The sequence below is a fragment of the Geotrypetes seraphini genome, chromosome 17 (assembly GCF_902459505.1).
Source record: "Geotrypetes seraphini chromosome 17, aGeoSer1.1, whole genome shotgun sequence".
Classification (NCBI taxonomy): domain Eukaryota; kingdom Metazoa; phylum Chordata; class Amphibia; order Gymnophiona; family Dermophiidae; genus Geotrypetes; species Geotrypetes seraphini.
In genome coordinates this window covers 3,339,914-3,354,014 of record NC_047100.1, presented here as the reverse complement: position 1 = coordinate 3,354,014, position 14,101 = coordinate 3,339,914, and the positions used below count along the sequence as shown (strand labels likewise).

The following is a 14,101-nucleotide window of genomic DNA, read 5'->3' as shown; positions in this document are numbered from 1 at the left end:
CAGTCATACTAAGGTATAGCGTATCTACTCAAATGTAACTTAAGAACCTCAAGCATTTCCAAAGCCATGATTCTGCATGCTTTGCTTTCTTGTTTAATGTCATGGGAGTCTGTAAGCTTCCAATAACAAATTCCCAAGGTCTCTCCACATCGGTGATCACTCTTTCCACTTTAATTTTTTATCCTCTAGACAAAAGAAAGTATAAAATGTAATTTTCTTTTCTGGTATAAGTGCAAAAACTATTTTTTCTTACTTTTTAAAATATTCAATACAACTCAACTTCTCTTGGACCACATGGATACTACTACAGTGACTAATTTTTTTCTCTGCTTATTCTGTTAAGTGCTGTATGTTCTTCTAACCTGACAGGGAATCGTGTTTCTTAGGACATAAGAACAGGGGCAAAATTTCAAATCCAGATGACTAGGGCAGACCATAAAATCTAACATACCAACTGCAGAGGGCTTCTAGCTCTATCATATGTGCTACGGGTAGCATGGCTGCCTCTATCATCTTGGAGATCTTCCTCTTAAGTCCCATTATCCCACTGCATCTCCCTCAAATGGTTTACAAGTCACGTTACTGTTCCTGTCAAGTCACTGCAGCTTCTCAAATGGAAACAAGTGGCTGGCATCTCCTTTCTGCTGCCGCCTGCTCTTTTTCAGAGGCTTGGCTTCTTTCTGCTCTTCAGCCTGACGATTCTGGGGCCAGGATGCAGTCAGATGTCCAGCTGTAGTTTCCAGCTCAGCTCCTTCTTCATCTGAAGAAAATTCAGCTCCTGCAACTGCTGCCGATCCCGTCGCCTCCTGCTGGAAATGATCAAATACAGGCAGACACTGTTATTTTAGGAGATATTCCCTCTGAGCACTCTGTCCCAGGAGCTCCAGCTGAATTTCCCAGCTTCAACCCGGCACTGACTTACCTTACTACCAAAGCGCTGCTTCAGTCGCTCTCGGATGAGAAGTCCTTTCACCAGCAGTTTCCAGTTAGACAGAGCTCTCTTCTCTCGTTTCTAAGTGAAACAGAGAACATTGTGATATCAAGGAAAACATACTACATGCCTCTTTCTTTTGCAGGTGATAGTATGGGTGACTGACCTCTTTTTCCTTCCTTTCTATGTTTGCTTGCTCATTGTCCCAGGCACTCAAAAGCGCATCCTTGTGTTCTTCACACACGATGTAGCCATTGGTACTAGAAGGCAGAAAGCAAACAGTTGAGAAGGAAGAGAGAAATCAGAGGTCTCTGCCTGAAGAAACCAGTGCTGCAGTTGGCAGCTTTCAGAACACACAAAGCCAAATGAGCTTCTGGAAATTCTGTCAAGTTGTTGATTTATTTATTCAGTTTTCTATACTGTTCTAGGGGAGCTCAAAATGGTTTACATGAATTTATTCCCTCTCTCTCCTCACAATGTACCTGGGACAATGGTGGGATTAAGTGACTTGCCTAGGGGCACTGTGGATTTGAACCCACAATTTCAGGGGGCCGAGGCTGTAGCTTTAACCATTGTGCCGCTCTAGAAATCATATAGTAAAAGTGAGCTAAATAAAGGACAATCATATCTTTGCGACATCACTGAGGTTGGCTGCTATTGGTGGAATGAAGCATTATCACAATATCAGCTCTGATTACCAGAGACAGAAACTTTTCACACTATTTATTTTTCTCTATACTGCTCTCCCAGGGGCTCAGAACAATTTATGTGAATTTATTCCGGTAGTCAAGCATTTTTCCCTGTCTGTCCCAGTGGGTAACAATCTATCTAATGTACCTGGGGATTAAGTGACTTGCCCAGGGTCACAAGGAGCAGCGTGGGGCTTGAACCCACAACCTCAGGGTGCTGAGGCTGTAGCTTTAACAACTGCGTCACATTCTTTTAGAAAAAGTCTCACAGCACCACTTTAGAAATCATCTGCTAAAGTTACACTGGCCATAGCTATAGAGCTGTAGTCACAAGTGATGGCATCTCCCAGTGCAACCAGTAGGGGACCCCAGTGAAGTGAGAAAAGAAATTCACCAGGAAACGAATGGGCCTTCCAGAGCGCTAAAGCTCCTAATACATAAACACAGGGAACTTTGGGGGGTAATTTTACAAGGAGCTGCCTAGCTGTGGACCTTTTGTAGAATACTGACAGCTGAAAATGAACATACCAATTCCATGACATGTATGTTGTCAGCAGAGCACGCACATAATGTATGTACCAGCTGCTGTGTGTTCTTGTCTTAAATGTCAGTGTGGTTTTTGTGCGCTTGCGTTAGTGTTCTATAAAGAAAAGGAGGCAGCATAACCAACCAATTCCCCCCCCCCCTTAGTTACAGAATTATCTTCTTTGTGCAAATCACTAGTATTAATTCAAGAGCCAGGAGGACTGCAGATAGGCTAGGTTTCCAGTATGCCTCTTATAAATATGCATACAAATCTATTTTCTACCTAAGCCATTAAAAAGAATGTGACAATCCAAACCGGTTTGCAGTCCTGGAGGACCTCAAGTGAATATTACTGGTCCAATCTATAAGAATGAAGAGGATTTGAAGTATTTTTCCAAAAGACAAAGTAAGAGAAAACTTTAGTACGTGGACCCCACAGATAGCAAAGCAGATCCTACATACACTGGGTGAGAGAAGCCACAATGGAAGTCAAATCCGGTGACGGCTGGGACACAATCAATGTCCAATTTCCGAGCAACCCTGTGCAGGTTGGAAAGCTGCAGATGGCAACATCCAATGGGTAACATACTGGGCTTGAACAGGTACACGTTCCCATACTCATTTCGAGGGACCTGTGAGAGAGCAGAGAGCAAAACTGGTAGAAATGTGGCAATCGCTGAACAGGAACTGATAGCTGGAAAAATCTCACCAGAAAAGGCGAGAAGCAGTCCAAAAGAAAGAGACAAGGAATCAAAGACTGGGTTTATTTTTATTGGTAATTTTTTTCTGCATATCCACATATAACAATAACATAAACACACTAAACAAAACAGGATATAGCATAGCTATATAACCCCCCTCTCCCGTTTTCTCTAATTCAGTCTGAAGATTTAGACATTTCATCATTTTCATTTCTGGCCTGGTCTATAAAGTAAAGGCATCATATTTATGAGCGACTGTGTGAATGCACTGCCCTACCTTCCCATCCACCGCCACCGGGGGTTGGTAGTCCTCCGTCTGCCAGAGACCAAACAGGGCCAGGTCACTGGCATCTTGCTTCTCCGGGTCAGCTAAGCGCGCCTTCCGTGCCCGGTTAGATTGGCCCTTCACCATCTGTGCAAAACAAATCCTGCATCTCACCTCTGACGTAAAACCCACCACACCTCATCTGTCGGAGCTAAGAAATGTATCTCTCTATATAGACAATGAATATTCATGAGTTAGATTTGCATGCAATGCAGGCAGTGCCTGAATGTTCATTGCAGATGCTGTGAAAATCTCGCTGGGGTTTTCCCAGCCCAGGTTGGGGAACCACTGATATATTATGCATATTTGTCTAAGCAGGGGCTCTCCACCCAGTCTGGCAGATTTTCAGGATACCTATGCTGAATATGCATGAGATACATTTGAATGCACTGCCTCCATTGCATGAAACTACTGTATGTGATGTGCCTGAAAACCTGATTGGCTGGTTGTGTTCAGGTTGAGAACCTCAGGTTTAAATAAAAAACTTCAGTAAAACACATTATGGTACTTCTGTTTCTAAAAAACTGCAGTGTGTAATATTTAAAGAAAAATAAAAATTTCTTAGATCTAGACATCTTACACTTCTCTTCGTCCTCCTTCAAACTATAAGTGGAGATAGCAGGCACTCTTCAATGCATGTTCTAAGTTATGCCCACAAATGTTGGTCTTGCCTTTTCACGTTTCGCCATTGAGTTGGTGCATCATTTGTAGAGTAGCGCTCAGAGCTCGTCTAACATACATAGCGTATACCTTACCCATGCAAGAGAAGGTTAAATGTGCCCCTGTGACAAGCCTGGCTTGGCTCCTCATTATTCTTCTTATAAGAGTAACACAGTTCCTCTGGAATCCCTCACTCTGATCTTATGTTCTGTAAGATTTTATTACCTTGTAAGGCACTTCCCCAAGACACACCACACGCGCATCCTTCAACCAGGTGTCTCTGGAGTGCAGTGTGTGTACACAGTCCCTAAGGAAGCCAAGAAGAGACAAACAATTGCTATGAGGCAGTGAATGAGAGATGTGGAACTGGGGCCGGGCAACGAGGGTCAAGGAAGCACCGCAGGGTAGGGCAATGAGGGACAAGGAGTGCCACAGGGAAGGGCAACCAGAAATGAGGCAGTGCGGTGGGCCAGAGTATCGTCAGCTGAGGGAAAACAACACAAATTAAACCAAGACTAGAAGTAGCCAAAGAAAGAATCTTGAATGGAGTACAACAGGTAACCAGGCGGCAGTTCTTTATATTTTCAAGTATAAGAAAAAGTAGGGGACACTCAACAGAAGACACAGTGGATTTAAAAAATTGGAAAAGCTATTTTGTCAGTCAATGAAGAATCAAACTCTGGAATTTATTGTCAGAAGACTAGTTGGGCTAATCTAGATCTAATTTGTTTGAGCTACAGGAAAAATTCACAAAGAATTATTAGATGGGAAAAACACCACTTAACCCAGATCTACTCTTTGGAGTCACCCAGATTCTTTCTTGTGACCCAAATTGGGCAGTTAGAGACAGGATGCCATGTGGCCACATTTTCAGCTCAGGATAGGCATGGCAATTTTGTACTCAAATGACTTAAGAGTGGTTCATTTTAGGGACCAAATGGACCCAGAACATGTTGACGTTTCACCCTATTCTAACCATAACTCCCTCTTCACCACATCCCTCCACCCACTGTATCCCACCTCTCCCCTGCAGTATGAATCACCTGGCGTAGACAGCTTCTCCCCTGCAGTATCCCAGGATCGCAGCAGTATCAGGATAGATGGCTTCGTACTTCAGTAGATGCCGCTTCAATGCATAAAGGGGGTGATTCTTGAACTCGGTGATGGAAGTTGGTAAGGGCTGGTCCAGGAGTTTAGTATGAAGCTACGATTAATTTAACCAGTTTGGATCATAAAACAGAACTGAACCAATGGCTAACTTTTCTGTTTATACTAAAGTAAAATTTAAGAAAAATTCCAGCTGTGTGTGTTACTCGAGACTGCAGCTTGGCTCATTGCCGATATTAATCAGACAATCGTATTTGCCGATACCGATTAATTTCAAACCCTGATTCTATCACCATCTCTATCCCTACCCAAATCTTGCTAATGAATCGATACTTGTAGTAAAGATAGCCTGAAAACACATCCCCCCCTCCCCCATTTACAAAACCGTAGCTCCAATGCTCATAGAATTACCACCACGGCGCGCTACAGTTTTGTAAAAAAAAAAAAAAAAAAGGGGGGGGGGATTATTGCAAATAAAATACAGTACAAATAATCTTCTGTAAGTATTAAATGAGACTTCAGTAACCCATATGTTTTCATAGGATCTGAATATTGCTGAGCTAACCTCGATGGGTATCAATCTTTCTTTAAGAAAAATATCAACTTTGTTGACCAACAAGGTCATCAGAATTCAAATGCTCCCCAGGGGTATCCATGCCTATCTTCTAACTGCTCCCCAATTTATCAGCTGAAAGGGAGCAAGCAAGCCATCTCCTGCTTTTAGTTTACACAACACTTCTACTTGAAAGCGTATGGAGAAATGTCCGTCTAAGCACTACTTTTTACAGTAGCACACACATTTCGGATCTTAACCCTGAAAATCAAGTTTACAAAACACTGTTTCTAGCTGTCAGGAGATAGCAACATGAATGCACTTGCCTTTCCCTGTCTGTGGAGACCCCCCGAGATACACAGAATGCCAGTTGACTAGCTGAGCTCTGGAGTGATGTAGACGGCCCTGCAACTTTACCTCCAGGTCTTCCTTCTTCTCCCTCTCAGTGAAGGGACTTCTATAAGCTTCTAATGTCTCTCTCCACCACTCTGGGTCAATGCGACGTTTCCTTGTTGAGGTCATCCACATGGTATCGTATCTCTTTGTGATGTCCTTTGTGTAGCCTTTATTGTCAATTCCCACAATATACATCACTGGCTTTGTGGCCAATTTATAGCACAACTGTGGCTGACCCACCACACCGTGAATGCAGTCTATACATGCCCACTTACTGTCATGCTCTAGGAAAACCTCCAACCATTGGTCTGTGCCTTTTGCGACTGCTACAACTCTTAGCTCTTCCTCCTCATCGCTAGAAATGATCTTGTTCCTCTTCTTGGAAGAGCTTTGTGGCAATACTTGCACCTTGGGGTGCTCGGCTTTTCCAACACTCTCCCTTGCTGTATTTACCTTTTGGGTCCCTGATGACCTCTTCTGCGTCCTAGCTGGCTTTCTGTAATCCCCATCAGAAAAATTACTATCCTCACTCTCTGAAAACTGAAAGTCAGAGTCCGTGGAGTCATCGCTTCCGCTCTCTTCTGCATACGAGACTTTAGAGGCCACCCTTCTGCGACGATTATTTTTTGCCTCTGCTTTGGTCAAGCCCTCAGTGGACCCCTTTTGCTTTTTGGAGCTTCTTCTGCTGTTCTTTGCAGGAGCAGCAGCAGCTCTCTTGGTTCCAGAAGGAATCTGCACCTCGGGCTTCTCATCTGCCTCTTCCTCACTGCTCTCCTCTGACCGACTCTTCTTCTGTTTTCTGACATTATTTTTCCTCACTGCATCTTTATTTCCCTTGTTCGAGCCTTTGGGTCCAGGCGAGCCAGTCCTGGATGACTTTGCTCCGGAAGACCTTTTGCCCTGAAAATATGTATAAAAGAAGTATGACAAGGGAGAAAAAAAGAACCTTATAACTTCACCAACATAAAATAAAATCACAGTGTCAAACCTTCATTATTACTGCCATTGAAGAGGTATTGCTTCTCCTGCTTGCTTAAATCACTTTTGAATATTGTTTTCCAGTGCTCTCTTGGGGGCAATATCTAACCAGTCAGATTCTCAGGATATCTGTAAAGAATGGACTGGAATACGCTGGGAACCGAGAGCATGCAAATCTCTCTTAGACACATTTATTAATATTTATATATCGTTCTTTGTTACAACATCAGTGCAGTGTTTCTCAATTAAAAAGGAAACGAACACCATTAATTATAGTACAGACGTAAAGAAAAGAAATAGAAGAAAAATAAATTATTTCTGTAGTTACTGTATGATCCAATGCCCAACTAAGGATTAAAACCATATAATAAAAACAAAAATAAGAAGGAAATGCCAATCCAAATAAATAGGTTTTTAAAGAAGCTCTAAATTTAGTATAGGTAGGCTCACAGCGAAGTTCATTAGGAAAAGATGAGTAGATGGTAGTGTCAACGACCGCAATGAACAAGGAGGTTTATATGGAACAAGTAATTTTGCAAGATAATCAGGCTGCCCACTGGTTAATACCTTGAATAATAGAGAGGGGGAAGGGTGCTTATTTATTTTGTTTACTATTAATAATAATGGGAAGGGGGGGTTATGGGTTTATACATATTGTTGTTTTTCTTGATAGATTTACAAGTGATGTTTTCAAGAATATGTATGATATTAATCTGTACACTTGTTGAAAGATTAAAAATGAATAAAGATTTATATAAAAAAAGAAAGCCAAAGTTAGTGCTTTATGCATCAGCCTAAATTTTATCAAAAGCTAATGATATTTCCTAAACAACGGAGTGGCAGTGTTTTGAACTGTGTGCAATTTCTTAAGAGAAAACTGAGCAAGTCCCGTATAAATAGAATTACAGTAGTCCAATTTTGACATAACATTCATTGTAGTTATTACTGGAGAGAGGTGCCTCCAGAAGAGAGTTGGGAAATACTGAATTGTGTTGTGTGGATCCACATAATCTAGCATTTATTTTTTGTGACTGAAAAATTCTCATATACCACAATCCTTGACATCCCAAGCTGTGTATTGTACCTTTCCTGGAGGGTCCTTCAGGGGAAGGGGTTGTAACGAAAGCACTAAGCGGCACACCAGCTGCAAGGCTCGAAGGATAATCAACAACATCTGGAACAGAGATAGTAACATCCAGTGAGACTAGAAACTCAACATCATAAACTGGCAGAGTTTAAATCTACCTTAATAGAAAGATATTTACAAACAGCATCACTCAATGATAAAGTACGCCTCTCACCCTACGCAGCGTTTTGGTTTCATCAGGCTTGCCCAATAATGCTGCATCAAAGGGTGGGGGTGTCTGTCCTCAGTGGGGAGGAAAACTCAATAATGACAACAAGGTAACACCCAGTGCCCAAAGTTATGACTCATGTGCACTGATTGCAGAGGGAGTGGTGATCTGTGTCCCCCTGGCCACAAATTGCTGCTGTGATGAATGAGTTGAGGGCTGGAAGTGGAGAATAATTTAGCATGTTTTAAATGAAGGCTGGTGGCATTGTAGCCCCTTACAAAAAGCATGAAGCTGGAAGACCAGAGAAGCTGGAGGAAATGCCAGGACAAAAATATATGTATACTGAAGTTGGTTCTTCAGAGCTTTCGTTTATTCCTGTGCTTTTCCCCTCTTTTCCTTTCCTGCTAATACATTCTCGCCATCTGTTATAAGGAAATACTTTTAAAACCAATAGGAGGAAATATTTTTTCACACACAGAATAGTTAAGCTCTGGAATGCACTGCCAGAGGATGTGGTAAGAGCGGTTAAAGTAGCTGATTTTAAAAAAGGCTTGGAAAAAGTTCCTGGAGGAAAAGTCCATAGTCTGTTATTGAGACAGACAAGGATGGAGCCACTGCTTGCCCTGGATCGATAGCATGGAATTTTGACTGGCTGTTCTTGTTCAGTTTAGCTAAACCATACAAAGATATTAAGATCGAGCATGTGCCGTCTGCTATTCCCTGAAACCTCTTCATTCTATTTCCTCTAACCCCCAACTGGGACTTAAGCCATTTTGCCAGCTCAGGAACCAAACCCCATCAGAGGTCTCGAAATCTGTGAATCACAAAGGCACCTACATGGACCATCTCTCCCTCGTCTCTCATAGAATAGATCCCAAACCGTCTTTCCAACGTGGACTGCAGGGATTCATTCTCCTCCGTGGACAGGTTTGCATTCAGTGTGAAGGTAGCAATGAACCTGAAAGAGAAAGGCTTTTGTTTACTGTTTGCCTTACAGAATGTGTTCCTTCATTCATAGCTGATTTTCTTTTACCTTTCTAAGTAACTCCAGTTTTAAGATGTGCTCCTTAAGAAGGGAGGGGGTGGGTTTCATTTTATTTAATTTATCTCATAAAATATTTGTCATTATTTTTATTATAATTGTTATGTGTATTGGGAGAGGAGGGAAAGGAGGGGTTTAAATTTTAATAACAATTATTATACATATTAGGCAATACATATATTTCAGATTTTCAACTGGAGGAAGCTGTAGTAACCCAGATAAATCCCTCTGAGAATTATCCAGAAATTCCAATTTTCTCCATGACCAACACTAGCACTTTGTACTCCAGCTCTAACGGGTTATGAAAGCGGTTCCAACCCAGATTATTTTAATAAGAAGTCCTGTAATCATTTATTCAGGAGACTGTGATTTTGGAAATGTCATCTACTTTAAAAGCCAGTCCTCTTTTCTTATTATTAAAAGTGATACTGGTTTGATGGCAAACTGCCCGTCTCATGTTACCATTCTACAAAAAATAAAGTCTGCCCCAGTCTTTCTGTAAGTCAGCATTCAGACTGGCACCCTGCCTTGTTTTACTGTTAGTTTTCAGGCAGAAAACCAGTTCTGAATCCTTGTTCTTCCGTATCTCACCACTTCAGCAGGTCTGAGAGATAGAGACCATCCACACGATCCACTGGCACTTTGATGAAGTTAGCAGGGATGATGGAAAGGGCAACAGCTTGAAGATCAGGAAGACTGCAGACCCTGTTCCGATAGAAGCCATTCCCCAGCAAACACAGCAGGTGCACCTGGGAAGGAGAGAAAAGTGTCAGGGTCCACTGCGGACACAGAACCACTCCCCTGACCACTCTATAAGGGAATCCAGAACCAACACAAGAGGTCACCAAGATGCAATAACAACCTTCAAGAGTGCAATGGGATGGTGCAGCGGCATTATATTACAAGCTACATTGACTGTATATGGGCTAAGATGTACTGAAATTTATAATAAAAAAAACCCCTTCAAACTCTATAGAATACAGCCATTAGATTAATCTTCAGGCTGAAGAAAATCGATAAGATTACACCTTATCTACATGAACTGCACTGGCTACCTATAGAAGGGAGAATACTTTATAAATTCTATTGTATACTATTTAAAATACATTTTGAAGAAACTCTAGAAACTCAACTCTTTAACTTTTCCAATAATCCATCTTTGAATCTGAGAAATGACACTTCGATAGCCAGTCGTTAAGAATTATAAGATCTTTTAACTCCACATAGGCTTATCAAGCAGCAAAACTTTACCGACTAATATTAACCAGCAATCTAACTAAGGTTTTCAAAAAAGATCTAAAGACCTATCGATTTCAAGAATTTGTCATTAATAATTCCTAAATATTGTAATACTATTTAATAATTTGTATCTTCTTAATTATTTTTGTAAACCACTGTGAACTTCATGGAGGTATTGGCGGAATATAAATAAATGTGTAATGTATTGGAATCTCTATGGTGGGACTGGGATTCTCACCTTGTGTGTGTCCTCTCGTACATCTTTATTGAAACGATTCATCATTCTGCGCAGATAGGCCTCAAACTCGGCCTTCCTTTTCTCTCTGAAATAGCAAAGGGCAAGGAACTCATGAGAACATGAATTAGGGAATTTCATATGGTGAGGAGATAATATTTGGCCTTACTTTCTCTCTCTCTTCTTTGCTTGCTCTGGGGTTTCAATCTCTATCTCCACTGGATTAATCGGTGGCACTAGCTCGGGACGAGCAGCCACTCCCGACCCATCAGGTGCCAACACAGGGAGTTCTAACATCAGAAAATAAACAGAAGCATTATCATGAACTCTACAATTAAATGGAACCAGTGAAAAAAACCACCCTCAGATAGTGATGCAGGGGAATGACCTTTGATCCCCAAGGGGCTGGCTGTCCCTTCATGTAATCTTGCTCTACTGTGGCCTAATTCAGCAGAGTTCACACTAAAGGCAGGTGTACCCTCTGTTGTCTGAATCCAGTCCACTAGTGAAAGAACAATTCAGTAGAGCAATGACATTGGAACAACTTTTTAAGAAACTCTTAGATGAGGATAAAGTAAGCCAAACTCACCGTGTGCCCCTTTGCATATTAACCCTGATGAACACAGTAGAGCGATGAGTCTTGTGAACAGGGTCACTCAGACTAACAGGGTCACTCAGACTAACGCATGCTACATGTAAAAATCACCAATACTTCAACTGCGGGAGATTATGTGCATACTGGGACATTGGACTGCAGTAAATCAAAGAACAAGAAAACTAAGAGAAAAGACAGATAAAAACACACAGCTGTGATGGTGACGCACCTTCCACCTCTTCCCAGTCATCTTCACTTTCATCTTCAGAGTCTCCGGAGTCAGAATCATTCCCAGAAATGTGAAGTGCATGGCTATAGACATAAAAAGGAAATGGTTCAAAATGTCAAAGATTTTAGACATTTATCCCCCAATGCTATTTATAGCTCTCCCCCTCAAGTCACTTCACTGGCTCCCCATCTATTTCCAAATACAGTTAAATCTCCTCTTATTGACCTACAAGTGCACTTACTCTGCAGCCCCTCAATATCTCTCCACACTTATCTCCCCCTATGCTCTCCACCATGAACCCTATTCATCAGGCAAGCCCCTCCTATCCATACCCTTCTCCTCCATTTCCAACCCTTCTATCTTGCTGCACCATATGCATGGAACAGACTGACTAAGTCTTACTTACTGTGATACTTCCTCTGCCTTCTGCCTGCCTTCATTTTTTACAATCTCTTTCTTTCGTTGAGACTCTGCTTCTGTTTTCTTCTGCCTCACAGCTCTGGCCGCCACTTTCAGAGCTCCAGATTTAGCAGCTCCTTTCACATCTTTCTCCCCAGGAGCTCGGGGGAGATTCTTTTTCACAGGAGCCTTTTTCTTCTTAAACACATTGGCAGGATCATCTTTGGTAAAAGAGGAAAAGTATATAAAGTTACTAAACATTCTCAGGAAAACATTCCTGTGACTTAACTGAGTTCTTGAGTTCATTTAGAAAAGTTTTAAAAGCACATTTGTTTTCTCAAGCATTTTTTGAATACTGTATGCCTTGAAGATGGTTTAATGTTATATCTATTCTATGTATGTTGTAAACAGCTTAGATTTGCGATATACAGTATAAGAAATTTTTAAATACATAACTGGTTAAGTGCCACTGAAAATTAGTGAATAGCCCCAAACAAGTGATTTAACCAGTCAGTGGCCATTTCTGACTGGTCAAATCATTTTGAATATTGACCAGACTGGTGCTTTTGAATAATAGCATATAAAAGTCAGCATTGTCCAATGGCCAGGATCGATGTCTCTAAAGTGTCCCCCACCCTGCTGTAATGAGGAGGGGAAACCACACCTGAGTTTGCTACTATACCCTTGTGGTAGCTTGTCTTGGTACAGATGTAAAGTAACACTTGTGTGGAGGGTTAGTATGTGGTATATGGGTTTAATTATGAAGTAACATGGAAAAATATCACCTAAGTCAGGGATGTCAAAGTCTCTTCTCGAGGGCCACAATCCAGTTGGGTTTTCAGGATTTCTCCATTAAATATGCATAAGATCTAGTTGCATGCACTGCTTTCATTGTATGCTAATAGATCTTATGCATATTCATTGTGGAAATTCTGAAAACCCGACTGGAATGCAGTCCTCGAGGAGGGACTTTGACACCCCTGATCTAAATCATAGGCAACCTGAAAGCAAATTGTCTGACAGTACTCTTGGAGAATTAATACTTATTCTGCAATCTCCAAATTTCATCTTCATATAATTCTGTCCTGCAGATGTACTGCATACTATGAAACCACTGATAGCCTTGCAATAAACAGAGGAAACAGATCCCTCATGTCTCCTTGCACTTTATAACAATGTACACAGAACCATCTGACTTTAGCAGAATAAGTTTTTCCACTTCTTCCTGTAAAAAAGTAACAGGTGCAGCAGTATGAATAAATATGTAACATTTTTATTGGTTACTGTGGATGGGTAGACTAGATGGGCCATTTGACCTTTATCTGCCGTCATGTTTATAACCACAAAACAGTAACCAAGGCTGACGTTAAACCTAGGCAAAGAAAAGAGAAAACCTGAAAAATTGGCTACTACTACTACTTATATAGTGCTGAAAGGCGTACGCAGTGCTGTACATTTGACATTTATAGAAGGTCCCTGCTCCGAAGAGCTAACAATCTAACTTGGACAGGCAAGACATGGCATATACGGTTGGGGATGCAGAACCCAAGGCGAGAGGACTTAGGAGTTGAAGAGGTGGGCTTTTAAACAGGCCTTTTGCAGAATGGCAGCTAAGAGGATAGACGCCTACCACCCAATTATACGGTTACCAGATTTTACTTTACTAAAATCCGGACCCCAAGACCCACCCAGTTCCACTTAACCCGGCCCCATTACGCCCCACTGCCTGCTGTCAGGCAGGAGGGCATCTACGCATGCAATGCAATGACATCACGTGTATGTGACATCATCACATGTAATCCCCACCCAATTCCATTTTATTTTTTTCAATTATAAGCTTGTTAAAGCTCGTTATTGAAGCCCATTTACTGATTAAGTTAGGCGCCTTGTATAGAATACCCCCCACCCCGGCCTAACAACAGAAGCATTTTGTTTTTTTTTTACATTTGTCCCCCTTCTTTGAATCCAGCTGCTCTCTATTGAAGAGGTGCTTTTGATGTGCATTTTGTAGATCTGTGTTAAGGCTCTGGCTGTGCAGCAACTGACCGTGTCTTCTGTGCTCCGCAGCCTTAGCCTCGAGCTCCCTTTTGGCCTTTTTCTTGCTTCCTCCTGCGCCGGTAGAAGCGTCCACTGAGCCTTTGCGCTTGGCCATGCGGCTTCCGTAGCGGCGCAATACTGCGAGAGGGCGGGGGACGGGGCGTA

General features: G+C 41.8%; 1 protein-coding gene across 2 annotated transcripts; it reads right to left on the bottom strand.

The window, feature by feature from the left end:
* Positions 1 to 151: 151 nt before the first annotated feature.
* Positions 152 to 14,084, bottom strand: XPC (XPC complex subunit, DNA damage recognition and repair factor). 2 transcript variants are annotated; one of them, XM_033925938.1, is made up of 16 exons: positions 13,946 to 14,084; positions 11,907 to 12,120; positions 11,501 to 11,583; positions 10,846 to 10,966; positions 10,680 to 10,764; positions 9,794 to 9,951; positions 8,998 to 9,118; positions 7,950 to 8,039; positions 5,909 to 6,787; positions 4,875 to 5,035; positions 4,057 to 4,138; positions 3,124 to 3,258; positions 2,608 to 2,777; positions 1,098 to 1,191; positions 923 to 1,012; positions 152 to 809 (listed from the first exon to the last, which is right to left on the bottom strand). In XM_033925938.1, the coding sequence occupies exons 1-16, from the start codon at positions 14,049 to 14,051 to the stop codon at positions 597 to 599; spliced, it is 2,802 nt and encodes a 933-aa protein (XP_033781829.1). In that variant the 5' UTR covers positions 14,052 to 14,084; the 3' UTR covers positions 152 to 596. The 2 variants fall into 2 exon arrangements, with proteins under 2 accessions (XP_033781829.1, XP_033781830.1); XM_033925939.1 differs by having other exon boundaries at positions 152 to 806.
* Between the last annotated feature and the right edge of the window lie 17 nt (positions 14,085 to 14,101).

Coding starts and splice junctions, on each gene's coding strand:
- XPC (XM_033925938.1), bottom strand. CDS start 14,051: ATGGCCAAGCGCAAAGGCTCAGTGGACGCTTCTACCGGCGCAGGAGGA. Junction 4,139..4,874: donor GGAGAAGCTGTCTACGCCAG/GTGATTCATACT, acceptor TGGCTTCCTTAG/GGACTGTGTACACACACTGC. Junction 3,259..4,056: donor TTGGGGAAGTGCCTTACAAG/GTAATAAAATCT, acceptor TGTTTTGCACAG/ATGGTGAAGGGCCAATCTAA.